This window comes from Harpia harpyja, chromosome 20 (genome assembly GCF_026419915.1).
Source record: "Harpia harpyja isolate bHarHar1 chromosome 20, bHarHar1 primary haplotype, whole genome shotgun sequence".
Lineage (NCBI taxonomy): Eukaryota > Metazoa > Chordata > Aves > Accipitriformes > Accipitridae > Harpia > Harpia harpyja.
The window spans coordinates 19,724,845-19,750,533 of record NC_068959.1 but is presented as its reverse complement, the minus strand read 5'-3'; the positions used below and the strand labels follow the sequence as shown (position 1 = coordinate 19,750,533).

The following is a 25,689-nucleotide window of genomic DNA, read 5'->3' as shown; positions in this document are numbered from 1 at the left end:
CTCTCTGTGGGTGCTGGGTGCCCCACCGCCCCAAAGCAGCAGTGCCAAGAGCCCCGTGCCCACATCCCCGTGAGCCACGGCCGTGCGAGACGCTGCCCTCGGCCCCCCCGGGACAGCCGTGCGGGTTTTGCTGCTCCGCGTCCCGCATGGTCCTACGGCAGGTGGCACCTCCTCCTTCACCCGAGGATGTGGGGGCTTTGCATTGGTTTTTTTTTTTTCCTTATTTGCAAATAGCAGTATTTTGACCCCCTCTCACTCCTAACTTCGTTATTTTAGGGGCCGTAGCAAAGCTGGATAAGGACCGGCTGCTTCTCTCTGGGTGGCGGCAGAGTTAGCGCATTTGTTATTGGGCAAGGGGGAAGAATCCTTCTGAATCTGCTCTTTCTTTCCAGATCCTTAAAAAAATCATCAAACCTAGTGTCACGCCATTTTGGCTATAAAATATTTCTTTGAAGGAAGACTAAACTTTTTCATACTTCTAGAGCAGCCCTCCCTGCCCTAAGAAGAATGTTTATTTATATCTTACTCCTATCTGCTCTAAATTCAATAATTATTCTTCCAGCAGGAGCATTTGAAATGTATCTGCCCTTGCTTTTCTCGCACTGTGACTTGTTACTGCCCATTGAGTAACCGCTGATCCCTATCCAAACAGCCAAATAAACAATCGTAAGATCTAAGATGAGAGTTTTAGTGAGTAGACTATGTTAGGCTGGGGATTTCGGGAAGGCAGCCGAAGTTTGGGAAATGGATACACGCGGAGCTGCCGGAGGATTTGAGCAGCTACCTCCCACCGGCTCCATAGCAAATCCCAGAGATTGTGTTGTTTTGCCACTGCCCGTCTCTTATTTTTCTTTTTTTTTTTCACCTGTCTGCAGCCTTGCTGGATCCGTGGTGGGACTGGGGGCAGCGCCCTTGCCTGTGGGTACAGAGGAGCCTGTCTGGGAGGCACCCGTGGTCGGTCACTTTTATCCTCGTCCTGTGGGTGTTTAACGTCAAGGGGGATCCCTGAAATAAGGGACATGCTGACAGGATGACTGCCATCTGACTGGGCTGTTCAAGGCCTAAAATATGCAGAAAATGGACGCAGGCTTAGAAGTAATTCACTTTATTATACAGAAAAGGTATGGGGAGAAAAAAATCAAATCGTGTTCTAACTGGGAAATATTTCTATACTGTGTCAGTCCCAATATCCTCCCCCAGGCGCTTTGTGGTGCCGGTTTGCGGCAGCGTGAGCTGCAGACAGACCTGCCCATGGGGGAGGAGAGGTTGGAGAGGATTAGTGAGCAAATCCTTCCATGGGGCTGGCAGCATGGCTACCTGCCAGGCTCTCCCCATGCCGCCCGCCTGGTCCTGCCAGCAGTTTGCCCTCTCCGCCTGTCTCTGAGTGCAGATGATCACAGGTAAGCACAGGGCCCTCTGGAAAATACCCGCTGGAAGAGGAAATCGGTACATCACGCAATGAACATACAGAAAACGTGGACTCATCGCCAAGTTTCGGCAGAGGTCCCAGCCCAGAGGCGGTGGTTTGGGTTGGGGCTGCCTCCCTGCGCATCCCCAGCTCATTGGGGCAGGCTCTTGCCCCCTCGCAGAGCGGACGCAGCGACTCGGATGCCCGCAGCTTTCGGGACAGTGCCAGTCTTGGGACCCACGATACAAGCTTTCCAGGGTTTTTTTAAACATGTGATTACTTTTGCTTCGATACAGTGACATCAACCTCAATGAATTCTTGCCGTGTTGCACAATGTGGAGGCATCTCCGGTTCGTTGGCACTGGGACTTTCCCTCTTCCACTTCCCCCTCATCCTCGCAGGAAAACTGGCAGAGCGAGTCCTCTTAGGCTGAAACTGCCCCACCGCCCTGGTGTGCTTCCACCTGAACAAGGTCGTCATTAGCGCTTAATGACCAGCTTTGTTCCTCCTCTGCTGATGTGCAGATGCGTGACACGGATCTGTCAGCAAATGGCAATACACACGCGCACACACACACAGAGGAGTTATTGATACAGCGTTGTGTTAACCCGAACACAGCGCGCACACCCAGAGACACGCTCCTCAACTTACTGCAGTCGTGCGGTTCGTGTAGTCATGGGAATACAGTGCTTGGCTTCATCAGAATCCAATGGGTTTGTATCTTAGAATAAGTTTATCAAAAACTTGACTTTTCATCCATCTTATTAGACTATGCCTTGGACACGTCACTGAGTCCTGATGAGCTCTTAAGTCATGAGTTGCTCAGAAACAATTTTACTTTAATTTACAGATATAAGGATCGATATCCCCTGCTCTTGTTTTTCTTGTGTTCTGCATTAAAGCCAAAAAATTTGATTTTTTTAATAATGCTTTCCTTAATTACTTTCAACATTCTTCTCTTTCTTTCATATCATAGAAATTGTTTTTTTCCACACAATTAAAAGCAGATTCCAGGAACTCAAGTTCCATCTTACAGCTCATGCCACAGTTTCAGAGACCCACGCCTGCTTCTGTAGTGTCTGTCGTTGCGAGGCATTAACCATTCAGACTGCCAGAATGAGACCACGGATTTACTCGTTCTTTAAATAAATGGAGGAATTTTTGCCTTTTTTTCTCTTTTATGTTTCTTTTCTCTTTTCCTATGCCCTGGACAATCTTTTCCACAGTCAGAAAGCTCGCCTGACTGTACAGCTGTACTTTGGGAAGTGCCATGTAAAATAGCATTGTCCCGGTCAGCAAATCTCTTCCCTGCGTATATTTAGACTGAGACATGCTGATTTTTTACTTTGGTGTCACAAACAAATATCTGCTGCCTTGTTTGATCTCCAGAGCGAATGTCTGATTACAGGGAGAGCAAAAGCAAGCTGTATTTTTTGTCCCACCTTATTCTCGGTGACACCTTTGTGAGCTCGCCGAGGTCAGTGGCGTTACACAACGTGAAGGACAGGGTATAATTGGACCTGCGAGTCCTTCGTTATAGGTCATGATGTGAAGGTGGAAAGAATTCAGCTCAGCTGCCAGCCTGGGTGCCCAGGTTTGACAGGAAAAGCCCTCGGATGTTTTTTCACGTGGAAATGGAGCATGTCTGGGTAAGGGTCAGCGGGCGCTTGCACAGCCCAAGCTGACATGAGCGCCGGTGTGTGAGTTTGGGCTTCGTACTCCCAGTTAGAGGGACTCTGGGGCAACGGCATGTTTGCTATTAGCTTTCTCCAGAAGAACGTCAATGGGGCAGCTTTTGGGGCACATCAAAGTTTCACCCCCAGACGCTGAGCTGCAGCAGCTGTTTGACGGGGAGGGAGACCTGCTGCTCTTGGTTTACGTTTTTACATGCTATGAAAAGAGTTTAGACCTCATGATAAGTATTCTTTTAAGCATTTTTTAATTAACAAAATATATTTCTGCTGACATAAATGTCCTGTAAAGCAGGTGTGTTGTCAATAAGAAAGGACTTTGCACTATTTCCATACTCCATATATACTTTTATGTACTCCATACGTACTTTTTGTTCATACTCTGTTTCTTAACCATTTGGCAGAGATTTAAACAGGTAACAGAAAAAAAAATGCTTAGCATGAAGCTACCAAGTCCATTTTCATCGCAAGCACAGAGTCGCTAGTGCTGTGCTGTTATACCAGATTGCTGCTTATGACATTTTTGCTTCCAGTTCCCAATGCCTACAAATGCATTTGGTCCCTGCTGTGTCATCAGATCGCAGCCTGCGTGCCCTTGGTCACCCCAAGCACCTGAGCTTTCAGTGTCGCCGATCCTGTAATCCCACCTGACACGCCAGCTGGCTCCCAGCAGCCGAAGCCTGCAGATGCTCGGTGCCTCTCCATGGCGGTAGTGGAGGATGGCGGCAAGCCGCAGTCTGCCAGCAGGATACAGACCCTAAAGGTTGAAAAAGCTGCTCGTTGCGAAGGGTTGTGATTAGCTAGATGGAAACGCCACCACCTTATCCACGTTTCCACATCTCCTTGCAAGCATGGCACATCTCCTTTTCAAGCTTTTGTATTTGGCCCCTTCTGTCTTCATCTAACCTAGGCTGAAAGCTTCCTCTGGCGAGGACCATCTATTTATCTTCCAAATGCTGTGCCTGCTGTCACTCAGCATTTGGTGAGTAATCCCATTTCAGTATATCCACGATGGGGTGGATCTTCATCTTGTATGGGGCTGAGCAGCTGGAGTAGCAACGCAAGCAGAAATAGGTACTCCGCTTAAAAGCGCAGACAGGATTGCCTGACCGAGCGATGCCAGCAAGATAAGTCCTGAGGCACATGACTGGGCAGAATGGGACTTCTTAAATAAGACTGTTTATTAAATAAACAGTACAGCGTGCATAATCAGCACGTGATTCTGCATATCGTAATGCTTTCCTAATTAAGTACAGTTTGCAGAAGCTGGTATTTTTCATGGGTTCTATTTTCATTTCTTATTGCTACTTAAGGAAAAAAACACCACCACTTAATAGTTTGGTAATTCTAGAAAACATGATGCTAACAAGTTTGTGTGTTCACCGTTTTATGAGGGAAGAGGTAAAAATAAAATGCTGTTGGTGCGTTGTTAAACAAATGAAGTCCCATTCTCCAAACTCGGGTCCCTACAGACTGATTTAGAGCACTGTGAAGGTGCCAAGTCCCAGGCAGTGATGCCGCCTCCCTGTTATGCCGTGGGCCATGCAGGAGCTCAGACAGGGAGGTTTCTTATTTCCCAAGGTACGTGCTGCAACTTCTCTTGGGTTTTTTAACCGACATTTTGGACTAAGTGGGTAATACCCAGCTCTGCCGCCAAGAAGAAACTCGGTCAGAGGTGCTGTAACAGCTTGCGGCAATTAGCTACAAAACCAACCAAAGTATCATTATGAAAATGTTACCCTTCATAAACCCTAACACAAATGTTACTGCCATGTTGACCTGTCTGCCAGTGCAGGGCCCGAGTTTTTTCAGTCCTTTCCAGCTTGGCCCTCCTTCCTCCCCAGGCATTTCTGAATTTTAATCAGCAGAACATAGTCCTGAGGTGTGGCACAAACACAGGGGCCAGTTTCCCCTCTGGGTAAAGTCAGAAGGATTTTAGAGCCGTTTCCTTGTGCACGCTTCGGAGGGATTCTCCCAGGGACTGGCTGCCGGAAGGTTCCGCTCTCCCTCCGTCGGCCTGGGTAGGAAAGCAGGAAAACGACATCACGCCAACTCCTGGTTCAGTCCTCGGATACCAAACCCGACTGGGACAGAATGAGTTTAGGGAACCCTCGTCCTCGGGAGCCTGGCGAGAGCAGCCGCCGTCCTCCTCGGGCCCTCCTGCTCCCTCTCGCCGTTAAGGCCCCCCCCCGGGCCCTCCCGCCTTGGGGCCGAGGCGCCGCTTTGCTCTGAGGGCGACGGCGCGGCCCTAGCGCCGCTGCCGCTCTCCCGGGAGCGACGGCCACCGCAAGGCACAGCGGGCACGGCTGAGGCCCCGCGGCGGCTGCCGTTCAGACCGGGGCCGCCCCGGCGAGGCCTCCCGCCGGCGGGCGGGGGGACCGCCGCGGCTCCCAGCACCGCCCCCCTCCCCTCCCCGTCGCGGGGCACGCCGGGAAAGCCTCCCGCAGCCAATAGCGGCGCGGGGCCGCGAGGTCCGCCGGGAGTTGTGGTCGGTTACTGAGAGGGAGCCGGAGCGGGTGACGCCTCTCCTCTTCCGGGCGTCGTGACGTCGCGGAGGACGCAGCGTGCGTGCGGCGGCGGCGGCGGCGGCGGCGGCGGGGGGGGGGGCGGGCGAGCGAGCTGAGCGGCGGCGGCGGCGGTGGGGCCTGGCGGGCGCGGGGAGGCGGCGGGGGGGCGGGCGGGGCGCCGCGGCGGAGCTGCCCGCCGCTATGGAGCCCGACTCGGTGATCGAGGACAAGACCATCGAGCTGATGGTGAGTGACCCCCGCCTCCCGCGCTGCCCACCCCCCCCCCCCCCCCCTTCTTCCCTCCGCCCGCCGGCAGGCCCCGCCGCCGCGCCCGGGCCTGCGGGGGGGCCGCCGCCGCCCCGCCGCCGAGGTGACTGTGGGCAGGCCGCCCTCGGCCCCGGCCCGCTCCTCCCGCCGCCCCGCTGTGTGTGTGGGGGGGAAGGGGGGGGATCCGCTCCCCTCCCCTCCTCCACCGCGGCCGGCCGGCCGGCCTCCCGGCGCAGGCCGGGGCGCGACGAGCCCTTTAATGCTATTAAAAGGATAGAACTAAAAATAATAAACAACCCCCCCCCAAGCCCCCCGAAAGCAGGGCCAGTCCGGGAGGCGCGGAAAACCGCTCCCCGCTGCGTTCAGCCAGAGTCAGCCCGCCCCAGCGGGTGATGCGGGCACGCTGCAAAAACCGAAACCGAAATGCCTCGGAGCACCCCGGCGGTGCGGGGATCGGGCTTTCCCTCCCCCTCCCCCCCCCCCAAAAAAAAAAAAAAAGCTGCAGCGTCTGGTTCCCGGCCGGGGCCTCCTCCCGCCGGAGCCCCCGGGGCCCGCCCCAGTGCCATATGCGAGAGGCTGGCGGGCCCCGGGGGGACACACGGATTTAAACTTCCAGCGTGAGGATTTGGGGCTCCTCTAGCAGCCGTGCCCCTCGGGTCGGTGTTTTTTTTGGGGGGGGGGGGGGCGGGGGGGCAGCTCCCGTCTTCCCAGAGCAGCACCGGTGCTGGAGCTCCGGTCCGGCCAATACGGTATTATCTAACTAGACCTAATGGGTGTATTTGTTATAGCCCCTAATTAACGCTTACGCCGCTAAATTCGGGTTAGTGGAGAGGCGGCCAGATGGAAGCAATTGAAAGAGAAGGGTTTGGTTTTTTTTAAAAATAAGCAGATCTTGGCTTTCTGCAGCCAAATATTAGGGGCCCTAGTTTTACTGCCTTTAGGGATGAATAAATTTAAGTTAGGCGTTGAGGGAGAATAATAATCACTAAATATCTTCTAATTTGTTTGTCATAAGCATAATTTGCTTTCACGTACAAAATGTCATGCAGTAGTGCAGAATCGAGTGGTAAATGCAAAAATTTGCTTTTAAGGCACTCTGAAGGTGAGCTGGGTTCAGTGGAGACATTAAATTTTTTTTTTTTTTTTTAACCGGTAGAGTCATTGCTAAACTACCTGATCTGGAAAATACGAACTTTCTTCCAGTGTTGTCTGTTCTCAAGAAGCAGAAATTTCAAAAAAAAAAAAAAAAAAAGGGAAACCCAAAAAACCTTTGTGATTCTTTCTGTATTTGTTTCTGATCGCTGAGGCCAGTAGCTTAAAAGCTGTTCTTAACGAGCCTCCTTTCCTGATCCCTATCGATTCGGTGATCTTGCACTGGGTGACATCAGAACCGTTTCCGCGTTAGTGGACTGCAGCATCAAGGACAGAGGCTGGGGGCAGCTGTGCGGGTATCCGTTACAGGATGAGTCGCCTACAGAAAAGATGTCTGCTAAATTTCCGAGGTGTAAAGTGAGTTCTAGTGGCTTTTTTCCTACCTGGGACAGAGGGTTACTAATACTCCTCAGCCTAGGGTTATGCGAGGTGCCAAAGTAGCATTTGAGGCTGGAAGGTACGTTTGCTTCGCTCAACTTTCTTGCGTGTCTTTTTGTAAATGCTCTCCCTTTTTAGAAGTTTCTTCTATTTGGGGCCACATTGTTAGCAGGCAGAAGCAAAAGTAACTTTTGCTGATAATTATTGCACCCTATATTTACAGTTGGACCTGGGAAGTGTGCTAATCGATGCAAATATCAATGGGGCTACTCAGATTTTTATTACATAGTAGCAGATTTAAGAAACAAATTTTTCTCTCTTTCACAAGAAATTAGTAAATATAAAAATTCAATAAGGCGAATGATTAATTCTGTAGTTTCCTGTAGAAAATGGTACTCTCTAAAGTGTAGTTGGTAGTTGAATTTAATTTCAACTGTAGTGGAGGCCTGCATAGAAACACTTGTGTTTGAGTGTAAACGTTTCACTAAAACCATTGAAAGTCATTCCTAAATGAAGGCATGGCTCGGAGGTTTTGCCTTCCTGTGCGTTGTAGAAGATAAGATTCTCCGGAAGATTTGTTTAAATACACAAAGCAGAAGTAGAAGCTGTATTGACTGAGTTTTCAGTCAGTGATTACAGTATTATGTGCAAACTCTTGTATCGGTTGTTAATGCTGGTGGCAAACATCCCTAAACCAGGGACTGTCCTAGTGTGTCAGACTTAGTGGGATGCTTTTCTTTTTAAGAATGTTATTGTTTACTAAAAGCAGGATGTTCTATGCCTCTCTTTGATACAGGAGATTGGTTTTGATGCGCTTTGGGTACTCGATCACTTCCCTCCAATGCCAAGGATGAATCTGTAGTAAATACAGGAGTAAATGTATGATGCAAAAGTACTGAGGAGCAAATACACTATCATTCTGAGTGGCTGATAAACAAGAGATAATGTGTCAACATGTTAATTGCACGGAAGTTTCAGAACATGATGTTCTAGCCCTCAACTGTGCCTTCACTGGATAGATCATTTGCATTTATTTAAAGAAAAATCAGTCATGGAAATAATACTGTTCTATTTTTAAAGCTGGAATGTAAGAGAAATATTTGAAGGTTTCAGAGTGACAATTTTCATTTGCTGTATGAAGTTTTAGCGAGTGTTCTGAAGTAACTGTATCTTTTAGGACAGTTTAAGGCTTTACATCTCTTGCTCTAGTTTTGCAAATCATGTCATCTAGCCATTTTAACGGTGATGAGCAACTGATTTAGTGATGACATTCGTTTCATGGCTTTCATTTGCAGATGCTATCTACGTCTATGGGCAGGATACCCGTTGCCTGTAGAGGTGATTTCAGGAGGGCACGAGGCCTCAAAGTTTAGCTCGTGTTGACTGCGGGAGGTCCAGATTTAGGCTAACAGCGTATCTGATGAGGTTGTTTTTAGTTTAGATACCTTTGTACTAGGGTGTCTCAGTTAAAAATGCTTTGCATGAGTGAGCAAACTATTAGAAAATGAGTAGTAAGGAAGTAATCCAGAACAGATGGAGGGCTAGCCAAAATGATTGAAAGGGCTCTTTCTTCCCCTGGTTTTGATTTTCTCTGTGAAATTAGATAACTGTAACCTTTTTGCTCTTTTAAAGAACCAAACGTTTTTCTTTCTTATAGTGAAGTACCAACAACAACGCTCTGTGAAATAGTTTTTTTTCCCTATAGATTCTGAGTTGTGTATAAAATCTGTATTGTTCAGTTTATATGCATTTGCCTTCAATACCTGCTAAAAGCCTTGTGTTTTCATTTTCTCAGGAGGCTTCACTGAACCATACCTCTGTTGTACCAGCAGACTTTCAAAGTAGGGAGTAATTAGCTTCTTAGTTTGTATTAAAGTGGTTTTAAAAGTATGGCAGGTAGGTTTTTTTATACAGGTTAAAAGGTATGCATTTATGGGGGGAACTGCATGCAGCATAAGATGTGGACAGTATAAAAAAAAAGAAATCTGTTGCTCCCAGCTATTGTACCCAGCAGACACCTATGGGACATGGTTACTGAAGCAGGAAGCCAACTGTGTGTAAATTCTCACCCTTACTGAGCTTATTATCATCTGTCTTTCCACTGTGTCCTTGGTGCACATGCCGTTTTCCAAACACAGATCCCTCTGCTGCAGAGCTGGCAGTTTAAATTCAATATAACACTGCTCCATGTAGTAGCACGAAAGGGTTATGGAAAGACCGTGCCGAGGAATAAAACTGACAAGCACTTGTTTACACTGTATTATCATTTGTATCTTAAAGTTATACATATGGAAAATACTCTTCCTAATATACTGCTTTCATTGTCTAGAACGTCTCTCTCTGTCTCTCATAAAAGTGTCCAGTGTTTAAGTGCCTCTCTAAATAATAAATGAAGAACTATAATTGAATATCTTGCCAAAAGTCTTTCAGTTTCTCCTGGCAGAACTTTGATGTGAGCTGAAGGTCTTCAAAAGGTAACAAACTCAGAATAAAGTATCTCACGTAGGCATGCCTTGCCAGCAGCAGCTTCTTCCGTAAATCATGCCAGCAGTACCTGAAGTTCCTTGGGTTGGTGCAACTGGAGATGGCTGTGCCCCCAAACTATTTAAAGCTTTACAGTGCAAAATAAATCTTAGCATTCTGTTTGGAAACTAAAATGCAGCTGCTGTATGTATTTCAGTAGGGCTGTAACGTTCTGGCTTTTTTCTTCCCTGTCTCAATCATTGCAAGCCAAGCAGGCAGTTACATTTTTCTGAATTTTTTTCCACATGTTCTTAGAGGAATCCTTTAAAGAGTTTACTTTCATAGCGATAGAGATACAGGCAACAATCATCTTTGCATCTGAAACAAAGAAAGTAGTGTTCTAGCTAAAATGTGGCTGGTTCTTAGTCAAATGCTGGGAGTAGATGGAGAGTTAGTAAGATGTTTGTAAACCTGTGTGTAAACTAGTGCTTTCTTCAGTGGGATAACAATCTCTTTGCAGTTATCTTTTGTTTTTAATCTTCAGTAGCTAAGTTAGCGGAGTTGAGAGCTGCATGTCAGACATTAAAGCATGCAGTTGATGGCATGCTGGACAGTTTCATACATGGCTGGGAAAAAAGGAAATGGCTAGAGCAGATATCTGAAGAGGGTTAGATGGCTGTTAGGAAGGTGCAGACGAGCCGTTGGGGCAGAGGATGCAAGATCTGTGCTGCTGCACAGGCTATCAGAGTGACAGTCACATTTCAGAGAGTGCCTGTAAGAGGAAGGATGCAAATATAAAGAGAATAGATTGCTGTGACTTTGGCAGCGGTGCAGAAAGTGGGAAGGAAGAGCTTAAGAAAATGAATTAGAGCGAGGCAACTGCATTTAGAGCCAGCAGAGTGATGATGAAGTGAGGGAAGTGGACAAAAAAGTGTGGAAAGCTGTATCTTTTGGGAAGGGTTAGATGAAACGATAGACTAATTGGGGAAATGGAGTGGCAAAGGGAAGAAGGAGAATACAAAGATGCAGAAGAGGGGTTATAAAGAAAAAAGTTATCTGAAGCTTGTGATCATTATGGCAGCAGCCATCAGTTTATACAGGCGAAGGAACACTGCAGATGCTCCATTTGTAGGGAAAATTCTGAAACTAAATTGCTTTTAGTTCTTAACAGAAAGAAGACTAAATGGGGAGACTAAACGCTGGTGTTTCACCAAAGGCTTCTTAAATCTCATTCGAGATTCGGAGACGTTTTTTGCCTCACAATGCAGTTAAATTTTGTAACATTACTAAATTTTCCAACCTTTGCAACAACGCTGAGCAAGTGAGATCCAGCAGAGAAAGTTCCCTTGCTGCCTGAAACATGTGTAGAGCTTCCTGTGTGTGTGAGCACCGCTGGGCGCGTTGCGTTTCAGGGCGATGTGTTGCCTGTGAGGTCCCGAATTGTGCTCATAAATCCAGTGTCCAGGTGTCACTGTGGAATGAGATCACATCTCTGCAGGCATGCTGGTATGCACGCCAGCTGCCCTCTCTGAAGTGCTATTGGGTTGCTCCTTTAAAAAGTTGTAAAGCACATGTATGCCATTTCTACATTTCAGACCGTTCTGACTGTATCCCTTAGGCAGAGTTGTTGAATGTTGCTAAAAATTTGGGTCACCGATGAGCATTGAAAGCAGCATCTCAGCAAAACAAACTGCCTTGTTACAAGCTGTACCCTTAGAGAGAATTGGGAATGTTCTTTGAAGGATGGATGTACCTTTTCATTTCATGTGTGTTTTCTAAAACACCTTTGCTTCTTGTTAAATCAACTTGATGTATGTCTTTTGATGCGTTACATTTTACTGCTGTGGAGTTTAGAGGTCACTGTTGCTTTGGCATTTTCAGTTTCATCTTTCTGTGCTGCTTTGAGTGCTTGTGCAGCAGCGTGCAAAGTGAGATTGCTGATGGGTTTAAAATGAAATGGATGTTGCAGCAAACGTGCCAATGAGGGAAGAATGATGTGTGGGAGAGAATAAGAGACCATGGTTATAAGAGGGCTACTCTGTGACAATTGTTTTTGTTGCAAGGGAGAAAATAAATTGAAGGGAAATGAGAATATTTACTGAGTTGTTTAAACTAATGCTGATTAGTAACAATACTTAACATTCCAGCTTTATTCTCTGGTGATGTCGTCTTTATACTAATGCCACTGTTTATGTTGTTATATAATCTGATTTCTCGGTTTGATTTTCATGGTATTGGTAGTACTTCATTATTCACAGAAAATCCACTTTTTCTGGAAAATCCCTTCCTTCCCCAGTTTATTGGTGTGTTTATGAGCTCAGCAGTGCGACATCTGACAGCCTACTCTGTTTTCCTGTACTACTTCCACACATTTCCCAGTACGAGTAGTGCATGGCTGAGACCAGATAATGCAAAAATAATGCAACACCATTTGTATTTTAACAACAGAAAAGCACTGACTCTTTTTGGAAACTTAATTTGCTTCTCATGCAGGCTAAATTAACAATGGGAGCTTTTGAAGGCATGTTGTTTCTTCATTGCTTTGTTAATCCAGGTCCCCTCAGGACTTGCATCCCTGTACTTCTACCCCAGGAAATGAACATTTTTATTGAGGATCAAAGAGTAGTTCAGCTTCCTGGGCTCATTTTTTGTGTCAATACAGACAGAAATTTGTAAGATGTAGGTAGGTACCTACTTACTAGGAATAGGGACTGGTGTGCTTTCTGGGTAAAATGGTAAAGAAAGGCTTTTCGGATCAACTTTTAGCTGTGGCAATGCTACAAGGTTTTGTTTTGTTCATTGATTTAGAGGAGAAACACAACTATATATTCAGTGTTATGAGTTGTGGGGCTGTGTTCTGAGTTTCATACTGTTGAGGAGTTCTTGAACATGGAGTTTTGTTACAGAAGTTGTGACGACTTGCGTTCAGGTTGCCTCGCACGGTGATACCTTGTTCAAATCTTCTATCCTTTTCAGTCACGCCAATTTAAAGATTTCAGACAAAAATACAGACAGCTTTTTGAAAATCTATACTCAGAATCTGTTTGCAAAATTTAAGTTACAATTACAGCTTGTATTTGATAGAGAATCTTTCAGGCAATTCTATTTGGGCGACGAAGGACTAGCCAGGGAAACTTGATATTCAGGCTGTCTCCATCACGCCAGTACTTCTCGAGACAAAAATCAGACCTGTGCTGTAACACTTGCAAATACTTTTAAGGAATGCCTTCATGGTGAAGTGCCTCTCCTTCCAACACCCTGCTGACTCTGTTGTGACTTAGCAAATCAGTACGTTATATAATTTTGATAGCTGGCTTCTTACTGAGCTGTATTGTACCCTTAAAATTCTGAGTCATATGCCTTGACATCTTATCACTTTACTTGGCAGCCTTAAAAATCATAGATTGGACACGGTATCAGGCTTACAGTGCTGCTTTGTCCTTGCGATGTCGCCCTATAATCTTTTGCTTTGCCAGTGGTAGAAAAGCAGAAAATTGCCCCACGATGAAGATGCGCCTTTCTTCGGGTAGCTCTGGGCAGTCAGGGACATGACTGTCTTCGAGACAGTGTCTTGGCACAGCTGCGAACAATGGCAGTTTCTCCGACTCTTTGCCGAGCTGCTGCTGCTTTGAGACGTGGAGCACGGTTGTGGAGGCTGCAGAACACTTGGTTCAGCTCTCTGGAGGAGTTGGAGAGCAGAGGAAATGGTGAGAGACAGCAGCGGCATATTCTTCTGTGGATGTTGCAGCATTATGTTATAGAAAATGTTGCTGTTGCTTCTGGCTGCTGTTAGGGGAAATTTTGTAGGCCACATCTCAAACTTTTTGAAGATCTGACTGGAAGGCACACAGTCTGGTCTCTCTAGGATACACTTTCTGTTACACACATAGTATGGGCTTTCCGCTGACTCCATCTTCTCTTAGGTGTTATTGTTACAGCTGCTTTAAATTAGTCACCTATACTCTTAAGCGTACTGCTGAAAGTACTGGATGAAGGCCTTTTATCATCTTGCTCAGTAAGAGGTGACTTTTTCTTGTCTTGGGAGTAGCATGCCTTGGCTTACTCTCCTCTAGTTTTAGATTGTTTTCCAGAGACACAGCAATACTGAAAATTTACTGAATTCAGTGCTGTCATTCAGATCATAAATGTCTTGAAGACTCCATCTTTGTGCTGCAGATACGTAAGGCAAGTTAGATCATTTTGAGTCTGGAAACAGGGAAATAATCATTGCAATAAAATGCTTTAGAGCATGTATATGGCAAATTAGGAGAACTGTACTGAACTGTTTTGAAAACCTGTGTGACCATTCTGGCAGTTCATTATGGAGCAGGCTCATGAAGTGTAAGCTGGCAGTTGAAGCTTTAGCATTTTGCTTCGTTATTTGCATTGTAGTTTCTTCTCATCTTCCTTAATCTTTGCAAAGTGAGCTGTAGCCCCAAAACACTGCTGAGCATTGGGTGTTTCAGGGCAGGGGAAAGCAATTTCTTGTCCCTAAAACCGTTTCTTTGTCTTAGATCCACCAATCCGATGACCCCACTAACGTAGTCATTACTGGACTGGTAAGGTGCGTAGGCTGCCTTGTCTCTCTAACAGCATTAGGAGTACGTAATTGGGATTTCGTTCAAGAAAGAAGTAGATACACCAAGCTGAAGATGATTGGCTGCTCTCTTTTAACAGACAAGTCTGAGAAGGAAAACCCATTCGAATCCCCTTTCATTCTGGATTGGTGGATCTGAAGCCCAGAAACAAAGTTTCAGGTAAGAAGTCACCCTGTACTATATCTTGCTGCTTCTGCTTAGATGAGTTTGTCCGCAAATTCAGTATCTTGCTTTAACTGCTTAATGTCCCTAAAGTGTTAGAACATACCAAGTTAGGTGCTGAGCTTACAGTAAGAAAGGGCATATTCAGTAAATGCACATGCAGTTTATTAGGAAATTGCAAATCTCCTGTGAAAAACAGACCTAGGAACATAAGGTAAACTTGCTTTCTGTGGAGCTGGAAAGCAGTATCTACAGGTACAGGGGCACTAAGCGAACAGCTTACAAATCCTACTTCTGAAAGGAGAAAGCAGCCTTACCAATGACTTCGCTGAACTTCTCAGTCAAGTTCAGGAAAGCAATAGCTATCTGCTCTGATTTCTAGCCATGTCCTCTGATGAGTTCATCAGAAATTTAGAGAAGTTGTCTAGTTGCTCGTAGTACAAATTCCAGTAGCTTTATCCTGCTGAAATGCCATTTGAAATCTTGTTGTGGGCAGCACTTGGAGTCAGCCTTTTAAATCCTTGAAGAGATTTCAACATAAAGTTCCGTTCCTAGTTGTTTTCAAAGCATAGCTGAGCCAGTTGCAAGGCACGGTTTTCAAGATGAGCTTTAAAGTTATAGTGGGTTTATTTCAGAGTAAGGGAGTGTGGTTGTATTTTGAGTCACATTCATCTGAGATTTTGAGATGACTGTAAAAGGCTACAGCATGTTATCTTAAAGACAAGTTTGGAAGGTATTTGTGTGTCTTAGGAAAGAAAGCGGGGTCCCTGGCTGATAGGAAAATAAAGTTATGCAAGTTGAATACCTGGTGCGAATGGGAGACTTGCACCTCTCCTAATGCCCAGCTTTATTGTAAGTTAGTGCTTTAATGAACTTGGCAACTTATTTCTAAAGTTAGTACGAAGCAGTATGCCTCAGTTCCTTTTGATGTTAATAGCAATAACACTAAGCCGCTTGAGTGTTCTCTTTTGTAGACAGCTATTAAAGCAAATTTTAAGGCCTCAATATTTAATCTACTGTAGAAAAAACTCTTGTAGGTGCTGTTGATCTCATATTGTTTTAGCTCTGCGTTTGTTTTGCTGGCGTGGTATTTTGTGCAAAAATTATACTTGAATTTAATTGATGAATGCATATATAATGAATTATTTGTGCACAAGGTACTGTTGTTTCCTGGTTTGATTTTTTGAGGACTTGAATTTGTTTTTGTTAGGGTGGAGAAGTCTTGGGCATGCGTAACTCTTTAAAAATATCTGTGGGAAAATCTAAGGGAAATGCTCATTAACCTTAGTCTGACACATTTCTTGCAGTCTCATCTAATACCAAATTGAATTTGTCCCACACACCAATCAGACTCACCTTGGAGTTAACACTGCAAAATAACATCTTCCCGTGGAATATTTGCTGTGCAGGGTGTGCCTTTTTCTAAAATGAGAGAATGAGGAGGCAGAAGCGAACTTGACATCTTTAATGATAAAAACTGAAAAGAGGAAATAATTTAAAATACGCTGGGGGGGTGGGGGAAGAGGAAGCATAAACGTGTACTCCTGATTAAGATACCCGATGTTATGATATTTAATATTGCTTAACTTTTTGAAACATGGAACAGTCCTATCAAAGGCAGCAGTAAAGCTAAGTTGAATTTGAGCGCAAGTATATGCAGGTTGGAGGCTTAGTTCTTGCCCAAGTTTTGAATCTTACATTTCAAAAAGTAAAATGTGAGTCAGCTATCAAAGGCTGTGTAAATATTCCTCTGCAGCATTTGGGGTACAAACCCTGAATGTGAAGCTAGCACTTTATTATGTGCTGAGCCCAGACTTCATATGCATTTAAACTCGTCAAGTTAAAGTGCACGCTGCCTTGTCTATATTAGATTCTTAGATGGGGTTAATATTATTTTTGGATTGTGTTAGGCCTCATCCTTAAAAACTTAACACAGAAAAGAGTCTAAGACAACTTTTAACTTCTTAGACAAGTTTCAGCCACATTTTTCTAAGTGTTTAACTTACTCAAAGTTTCTACTATTTCAGTTGGCAGTGTTAGGTCTGTTTTCCAAGTTTCTCTTCACCCCCCCCCCCCCCCCCCAAGTTATGATTTACTAAGAGCAGGTGTGCAGCTGTCTGTAGATGTCTGTAACACCTCTGTTCCTGCTGCATAAGACCATAGGAAAGCCATTTTTCTTTTGAAATGGCCTTTTTTATGTAGCATAGGATATGTTAATGCAGAAAGGAATATCACACTTCTGGAGTTTTAAAACTGAGAATTGGGATGTACGTACATGAAGGAAGCAAGAGTTAATCTAAATACTGCGTATTTTGGAAAATTTAGGTTATTTCAGTTAACATTCAGAGTGACTTATGTAAACATACTAGGATTTTCTTCCTAGTCTTTTGTATCTTCCTGAAAACAAGCTACTGCATCTCATGAGTCTTATCCTGATGAATAAATTATAATGGAGTAAGATTGTTGTTATATTCAAACAAAGCGTTTAATCTTTTCTCCATTGAACCCATATTCCTTTTATAGCATTCATTTGGTTGTAGCAAACGCATACTTTGATCTTCAGGAGCAGAGTGGGACTGCGTTATCGATCACCCTTCTGTGAATTCATTGTCCTATCTAGAAGAACGGTGTGGTAATGAGGAGAATTTATCTGATAAATTATTTCCCTTTGTCTTGCTTTAAATTTCCTGATTCCTCACTTAGTGTTTTTCCCCAAATGCAAGAAATGTACGTGCAGATCTTGAATGGTTATTGGAAGGTTGTAACATCGAGCGATTTTTATTTTGAATGGCAATCATTTAGCTAAATAGATTTTTCTAATGGAAGTGTGCCTCAGCTATTGGTTACTGATTTTTTTAGAATGATCTGATAACAGTAAAGGAATAATCAAAAACATTTCACAAGTTAAAATGACCTTGCTACTCTGTGAATACTTATTTTTGAGAAATTCACTTTTGCATTTGTAGTTCATTGAAGGACAGAAATGCAAGAGTAAGTTACACCTAAGACAACTTTCTTGATCTGAGAATGTAGCTGTTCTTAAATTGAAGCAGAACACTTGAATGCATATGTAAAACTCCATGGATTTTGGAAATGTATTGTACGAATGGTACTCAGCCTTCCAAATCAGACACTCAAGACTGGATGTGAGATTGCATTTTGGACATGGAAAAGGTAGTGATGTGATGGCACCGATTCCAACAAACTTGTATGGAGCATGTGAATACACTGCATCTCTCAAGGGACAACTTGGTTTTGAAATGAGAATAGGAAGAGTACCAAGTACTACTATTGGTCTGATGTAAATTGTTTCTTTGTTTACGAGTACCTCAGCAAAGATATTAAATGTTGTACCAAAATGCGCAGCATAGTGAATGTGTTATCGTGCCAAGCCAGGCTGTCACTTGTGGAACACGCGTATTTGTGTTACATGCATGCCCTCACACTTTATTTCTGATTAAGTATTCACATTTAAGAGTATACTTTGACATTTTTACTTTTCCACTTCTTGCAAATATCCAGACTACTTGTTCTGTTATCTCGTTGGTTCAACACTGTTCTGCTTGTCACTATTTTGAATAAATCACTTGAAGTAAAGACACCAGGTAAGATCTGGATGATATCCCAGCTAGCAAAAGGGGATGGAGTTTTAGTAGTTGGCAACTATTCCCTGCCGAGTGTAAAATAATACTGAAGGCCTTTGAACAGTGTTACTGCTTTATATTTTTTTATGTCTTATTGTGGTTAATGCTGATTTTTGAGAAACTAAGATCTGAGCTTGATATTAAATTTGACTTGAGAGCATATAGCTTTCATAAGCGGTCATACTGTCCTTAAGTCTAAGTTTGCTTTTCAGAATACCCCTTTTTGCAGCATTAAATCTGAGCTACTGGGGAATGTGCCTGTCATTCCCAGCCATAGAGAGGGTTTTAAGTAACAGCAGTTACCCCATGAATTTTTCAATATTAAGTGTTAATGGAAATGAAGAAGTATCAGTTCTGTTGGTCCAGGCCTAAATCAAAGTAAACTGAACAGTAAATTACTGATGTTGAATAGCACGCGAGTTTCTTATAGCTAAAAACCTGAAGACAATTCAGAATGAAGGTTGAAGTTTTTTGGTTGTACCTTTTTTGCTAGTTGGAGTCTGTTCGTAGCCCTTCAGACATCTAGAACATGAACTAACCTTACTGAGGAGCTGGCTTGTCACAAGAAAGTTGGGAAAAGCATTTCAGACTTTGTAAAGTCTTCTAAACTTTAAATTTTTACTCTTTTAAAAACTTTTAGGTTTTGTAAACTTGAATGATTTGTTAGGTTCTTATGTTCAATTTTGTTTTGTAATAAACTGCAGAAGAAACAAGTTGCAGGAGGAGTGAATTTGTATAATTAGTAATGCTCTTTAATAAAATGGAGTAAATTAGCTCCTTCATTTGATTTACTGTGTTTTTCTTTGAAATTCCAAAATACCTCCCCTCACCAGTCTTGTTTGGACTCTGCCTAGAAACTGATTTTCAAAAGCAAGGATATTTTTGCCTTAAAGAACATAATTTCCCAAACTGTAAACACACCAATAAATTTCGATTCCTTAAATTATCTTGTGTAAATAAAATGAATGTGGTAAAAAATTCTGAGTTTTGTAAATACTTTATAAAACTTCCAGCAATAAGGCTTGGTTATGTACATGCTGTCATTCTTAATTATGACACTGCAGTATTTCCATCACTGGATATCAAAGGTGTTTTAGTTCCATCAAGATCACAGGCTATAGTCTGTATTCACTTCTTGAGCAATTTAGTGGGCTTTGTAGCATAAATGGGAGATTTTTTTTTTTCTTTTTTTTTAAAGGGTAGGAAAGTGTGAGGATTTCTGTTTGGATGTAACTCTGAATTTCAAATGCACTGTAATGAAAGGTTTCTTGACTTTTTACAGTGCTTTAACAAAATAGCAGCACTGTACATCTGAGAGATACCAAGGTGAATAGTTTTGGGGTTTGGTTGGTGTTTATTTTTTGTGCCTCCATTCTCTGAGTTACTACCTACAAAAGTTGATTTATTGGAGGAACACTGCTGTGTGCTTTACTATTAATATAAGAAGTTCTTAGCATCTGACCTTTAAAGACATTGAAGCATATTCCTTTTTATTGATACTACTGAGAATTTATAGTTTTGAATGCAAGTGCAAGCATTTGCGTAAGTTTCTTAAATTTGAGATTTAAGATTGAAACATAAATCTTGAAATGTAATTCCTGAGGCTGGACCACCAAAGCAGTTCTTTGTGTATAGAATTACAGTAAATCATATAATAATAAAATTAATGTGTTAATCTTTCCAAACATAAGGCATCTAAAAGATCAGAATGAGGGTTTCTCTATTTGTCTTTATTCTTTCAGCATCATTTACTCCTTGCCATGAAGCTGTAAAGCCCCTCTTTCATCTGCTTGCTTCTTCCCTGCAAGTAGTGCATTCAGATGAACACACAGCTATCTTAATGTGAGTTGATTAAAACTCTGCATTGTGAATTAGTTTGTTCCTTAAAATTTGAGTTTTGGTTGGCCTTATCTTAACCTGTATGGTTCTATTTTCTGCTGGTGGGATTGACACTGGCTGATATGTGCATTTAATATTATGCCTGTTGGCCAGCGTCATTTTCCCTTTCCCAAACTTTATTAAATAGTGCTGTATCTCCCTGGCATCCTGACGAAAGGCAAGTGGAAAGTGAAGGCATAAGTTCAGGCACTTGTTATGCAAAAATTAAATCATTACTACACTATTATGCTCTTATTATGACAGTTCCTACGCAAGCAGGGTCAAGAAATAACATGTCAGTGAAGCACACAAACATTTGCACATTCCTGTTTTAGTGTGAAGTAGAATGCAGTACTTAATTTGTGGTACTGTGCAATATCATTGCTACAGCTAAGTGTCCAGTGATTTTTATAAACTGTTTTATTCAGTGTTCGTAATACTGTGGAAAGGGGTTTGTGTGGCTTAAACTTGGCATGGAAATGGCCTCTTTGTCTAATGTATTTTGAACTAAATTAAAAAATTGTTTTCAAGTTACCCATATTTCTCAAGTTCTTAAAGTTCAGCTTATTTAGCTAGAGTAGTTCCTAAAAGAAAACACAGTCTGATAACCTAAACCAGTGATTTTTAGCTTACAATTTTTGGATTCCTGTAGGTGTAGATTGATTATACAGATTATATGCACAGTTTTGTACACCTTATCTGAAACCCTTAGGAGAGAAGTTTGTTGTGTTTCTTGATCAATGACTTCTACTAAGTGATGTGAGCAGAATTAAAATTTTTACTGGGCCTGTACGTTTAAAAATGCATAAATTTATTTGGGCTTTAATAAATACCTGCAGTGATGCCCTGAATTTCAGCATTTTGGTGTTGCAGAAACACCATTCAGGTATTGTGCCAAATGTATGCACCCACTATATATGCATAGTACAGAACATCCATATGGAATTGCAACCTTCCCGCTGGATAAGAGGAGAGAGAATTCCAGTGTGGTTTGGTGCTGATAGGGTCATTCTTTTCCTGGTTTTGCTTTAATTTCTCTCCTTAGCACAGAGATGAAAATATTAGGCTTTCTTTTGTTTTATTCATAAGATACGAATTTTTTAAACAAATAATATGTTTTTAACCTCTTAGTTGCTCTGGGCTCCCTCCTTCCCCTCATTACTGGCACAAACCACTTTCCCTGAGTCTTCACCTCTGGTTATTCCACTTTCAACTTTGATCTGTGTGGGATTTTTCTTATAAAGATTTGGTGTTTGTTATAACTAAATTGGAAGCCTGTGTGAAAAGTATTGAAAACTAAGTCCTTGCCAAATTTTAGAGCTGGGTTTGTGCACTGCTTGATAGTGAGGAATTGAATCCTTTTCCCTAACTTTATCTGATGGTTATGTAGTGTATGTGCTATTCTGTCCTTAAAAGGAACTGTGAAATAATATCATGGAGCTATAAACGGTTTGGGGAGTCTGCATCAAATTTCTTCAGCTTCAGAAAAGAAACAAAAAGGATTTCCAAACTTTTCTGGACTTCTAGTGTCAGCAACATGGAGTCTGGTAGTTAAGCTTGGTTCTTTCTGGCTTGGGTGGTGGTATGAGTAATAAATGTAGCTAGGGTATAATTTGGCTTTGCGATACCCTCAACTGATAATACAAACTTTTTTCCCCAATAACGCATTTAATCAGGATACCATGCGTCTTGACTAAGCAGAACTTGGTCTTGCAATTTGAACTTAGCTAGGTGGTGTTCCTCTCTAAAAAATACTTAAAACCTTTTTTTGGTTGTCAGTGTCCCAGTACATAGACTGTAACCTCAGAAGTTAATGTTGGCTTTGCTGTCAGAATAAATAAGCACAAATTGTTTGAGAAAGTTGAGACAGTGCGGGGTGCCAAAGCCTAATTACCGAAGCTCTTCCAGGTTGTATTCTGAAGACTTGCCACCCTAATGAAAAGCTCCTGCACTTCTGTTCCCCAAGGGTGACTGCAAAGGTAAAAACCTCGCAAGCAATTACGGCCAGGCCAGTTCGCTGAGTAAGGCATCTTCCCCGTTGCAGCAGAACTTCTTTTGTCGGTAGCGATGTGTGGAAGCATTGCTGAACTGATGGACCCAAACTGTGAGAACTCTGATACTACTGGTAGTAAGTTAAAATGTTCAGCTGGGCATTAAAGCCAGGCGGTTGCAAATGAGGAAAATCAGCTTGTTATCCTTGATAGGACAGAGGTATGGCTTATTTTCTGAAAAGGATCTTCAGTCATTATTTTACCCTTGGCCGCTAACCTTGTGATTAATGTAGAAATAACTTAGATAAGTACCCACGTTAACATACTAATGAGTTGCCTGCCTTGAGTGATTTGTTGTGGCATCTAACTGCTTCTTCTCTTCCTTCCTTTTTGTCACCCTGCAGTGTTCTGTGCCAAGGTCTTTGTGGCTAGGCTGCTCCAACCTGGTAGAGAGCATGTGCGCACTGAGATGCCTGCAGAGCATGCCCAGTGTCAGATGTCTCCAGGTGCCTTTCTTCTTTCTTGTTGTAAATGTTATGCGTATGCTGTTGAACATTTGTTAAACTCCCAGGACTCTGTTTAATCAAATTGTTAAGTCTGCTAAATGTTTTTTGTGCATCCTTTTCTGAAATCTTCTACTTAACTGCATTGTAGGAGTGAATCTTAAGAGGGCTTTCTGTACAGTAGGTTCTGGCGGGGGGTGGTGAGCTTTTGTGTTTTATTGCCTGTTTACTGAAGTTGTGATATAAGTAGCATAGTTGTGCATGTTGCCTGCTACGTTTTGCTTTCTCATTTAATTTAAAAAATAACATAATGAGCTTTGCCATTTCTCTTAAATTGCAATGAACTGACTACCCTGTAATATTTGTGTGATTTAATTTAGAAAGGATAAGCTTTTTATTTTCTACTAAGCGTGATCCTGGTTATAGCCTTACATTACAGTCGTTGCGCATGTTTGAATGCAGAATAGTTAGCATGGAGTCCTGGAGCTCTTTGGGTTACTCTGTTAACTTAGCTTCTTAACTTAAAAAGGGAAGAACAAGGGATGGGGGGGCTTACTCTGCATAGAAGACCGCTAAATCTCAAGTTCTCTGTTGTTTGTCTTCTAGTAAGCTGTTGAAGCTGAGCCTGCGTAATTTATAGATGGGGAATTGCTGCTGTTTCTTCACTGGTTTGGGAGGGATTGAAAATGATAAAAAGGGAGATTTTGATACCAGTTAACAATTTTCAACTCCCAGGATATTTACCTTGGAAAGAAAATGCAGACCATGTGTAGTAACTGTGTGGCACTTCCTTAAGTGTTTCTGAATGCAACATTTTCAGCAGTACATAACTGTTATTTAATATTAGTATCTTTTATAACAATAGTGTTATTCTGTGCTTCAGTCTTTCATGTGTACAAAATGACTACTTAAAAGAAATTGCTTTTGTGAATGAAAACTTAAACAAATTGAGTTTTGTTTGCAGTCAGTCCATTTCAGTTCAGACACTGGATAACAGGAATGTCTTGCTTTAGAGGGTAACCATTTATTTCAAAATCTTTCATCTTGCCTGCAAAACGTGGCCACTTTAGTTCCAGCAAATTTGAGTTTCAGAATTGAAAATGTCTTCAAAATTTCTGTTAAAATACAAACATATTTTTGTTTGAATGCTTTGTGTTTCCAATTTTGAAATACTGTTCAAACGGGGGGGGGAAACCTGTGGCCAAGGTAGACATATAGATGGATAATACAATTTTATAGAAATTGGCACTACCTCATGGCCAAATAATGTTTATAGTAGATGCTTATAGTCATGACAGGGCAAAGTCACAGAAGTTTGGTGTCTGTTTTGGGAATATTTACAAGCTAGTTCTAGTCTAAGATCTTCCTGCTCTCTTTCGCTGATCCGCAGCATTTACCCCCTCACTGGAAAAGTAAAATTAAACTTTTTTTCAGTGGGAATTCTGAAAATTTTTTTCTGCTGCGGCCTAACTTGTCATTGGCCAAAGAGCATCTCAGAATTTTTCAGCAAGCTGTCATAGTTGTTTTTAGGATGGATAGTGATGTTGGGAGTAGGTTGGATGGAGTCTGGTGGGATGGGTCAGTAATCGTTTCAAGGGTTGTTAATGAACCCTGGTGAGGGATGTGAGCAGTGAGCTCGAAACAATTGCTGCTTTGCTGTCAGGAGGCTGTTCTTCGGTGCAGACCTAGGATTGCAGTTGTATACTTTCTTGCTTAATTTTTTTGCCTCCTCTTTACCTGACTTTTGAATTTGTGACTTATGCCTAACTGTAGTTAACAGTTCGAGAACTCTTTCAGGATTGGACCAGTTTTGCTGTTAATAACTCTTTTAAATGGCAGGTGTAGATCTTGGTTTCATGGACTGCAAGCATTGGGGAGGGCTAGCTGCTGGACCCACATACAGTGAATTTCGAAAAGACTCGTCAGGCAAGCGGGGTCCTTAACAAGCTCAGGTTCCCTCCTGCAGTCAAGGCCTGCATTTCTGCAAATACCTGGTTTGGAAATTGCAAGGGCTTCTTAATGATGAATCTGAGAACTTTGACTGCCACAGGTTTCTTATAAATCAGCTCTGGAAATTTCTCATCAGTTAGAACATCATGGCAAATGAACTGGTTTTTTTACCCAACTGAACTTTTTATTAAAACAATATTACAAACAAAAAATCTATATATTCAATTGAAATAATAGTAAACCTATTTATTAGGAACACTTTTTTCTTTCTGTTACAGTATCTATCAGTAGGTACATAGTAGTTAACTGTAAATTGAACAGGTGAAAGTTCAGAGCAGGCTGGGCAGTAGATTAATTGATGCAGAATACATTGCATTACATCTGTTGATAATACTGATTACAGGATAAAATACAAAACAGTTTGTTCATGAATGTACTGCTTTATACACAAGATTTTTGGAAACCTATTATCACAGATGTGGTGTCATTTATAATTAAAAAGCATAGCTAATGCAGCTGTTATGTCAGGATGTGTCACTGAAAAATTTCTCAAACCTATATTGTTTTCAGGAATTGTTACAGATCTGTCAGCTTTCATGAAAACCACATCTGAAGTACCAGTTGATTTGTGTAGGCTTTTTGCTTCATGTGCCTGTAGGAATTTAACAATCCCAGAACATTTTTAACTATATAATAGTAACAGCTGACAGGGTTAACAAATTCTAGTAATAAAGTACATTACTGCAAGGACAACCACATTTTTCAGGCTAGTGGGATTGCTTTGAAGCTGTTGGGAGCTCAGTGTGTGGAAAGAAAAAATTTTGTGTATCCAGCCTGTTGCACTGCAGGAGTTACTGAGGAGGGATTTTACCAAGGTGTTTCGCCCCTCTCTGTGTTGCAGGGCTTGTCCTTTTCTGCTGGCTGCACCCTCCTGATGGGTTAGTTAGAGAATAAGAGGGATAACTGTCCTAAGCAGATACCTGTGGGGCATGCTACTTGGTAAGGTGTAGAGAGCGCTTTGTTGTTTTAAATTTTGTTCCAAAAGAAAGACTTTTTTTTAAGTCTGTTTTTTGTAGAACTGCAACCAGGAGTAAGAG

The 25,689-nt window shown here is 42.5% G+C and overlaps 1 protein-coding gene across 5 annotated transcripts in view; it reads left to right on the top strand.

The window, feature by feature from the left end:
* Window positions 1-5,726: 5,726 nt before the first annotated feature.
* The window catches only part of FBXW11 (F-box and WD repeat domain containing 11), a 77,914-nt gene continuing 57,951 nt past the window's right edge, over window positions 5,727-25,689 (top strand). Inside the window, exons 1-4 of one of the 5 annotated variants that reach the window (XM_052816137.1) lie at window positions 5,727-5,852; window positions 14,544-14,623; window positions 17,150-17,258; window positions 22,544-22,645. In XM_052816137.1, coding sequence (XP_052672097.1) covers window positions 22,595-22,645 — 51 coding nt within the window. In that variant the 5' untranslated portion in view covers window positions 5,727-5,852; window positions 14,544-14,623; window positions 17,150-17,258; window positions 22,544-22,594. The remainder of the gene's footprint in view (window positions 5,853-14,543; window positions 14,624-17,149; window positions 17,259-22,543; window positions 22,646-25,689) is intronic. The other 4 variants (XM_052816138.1, XM_052816141.1, XM_052816136.1 and 1 more) reach the window with 4 other exon arrangements.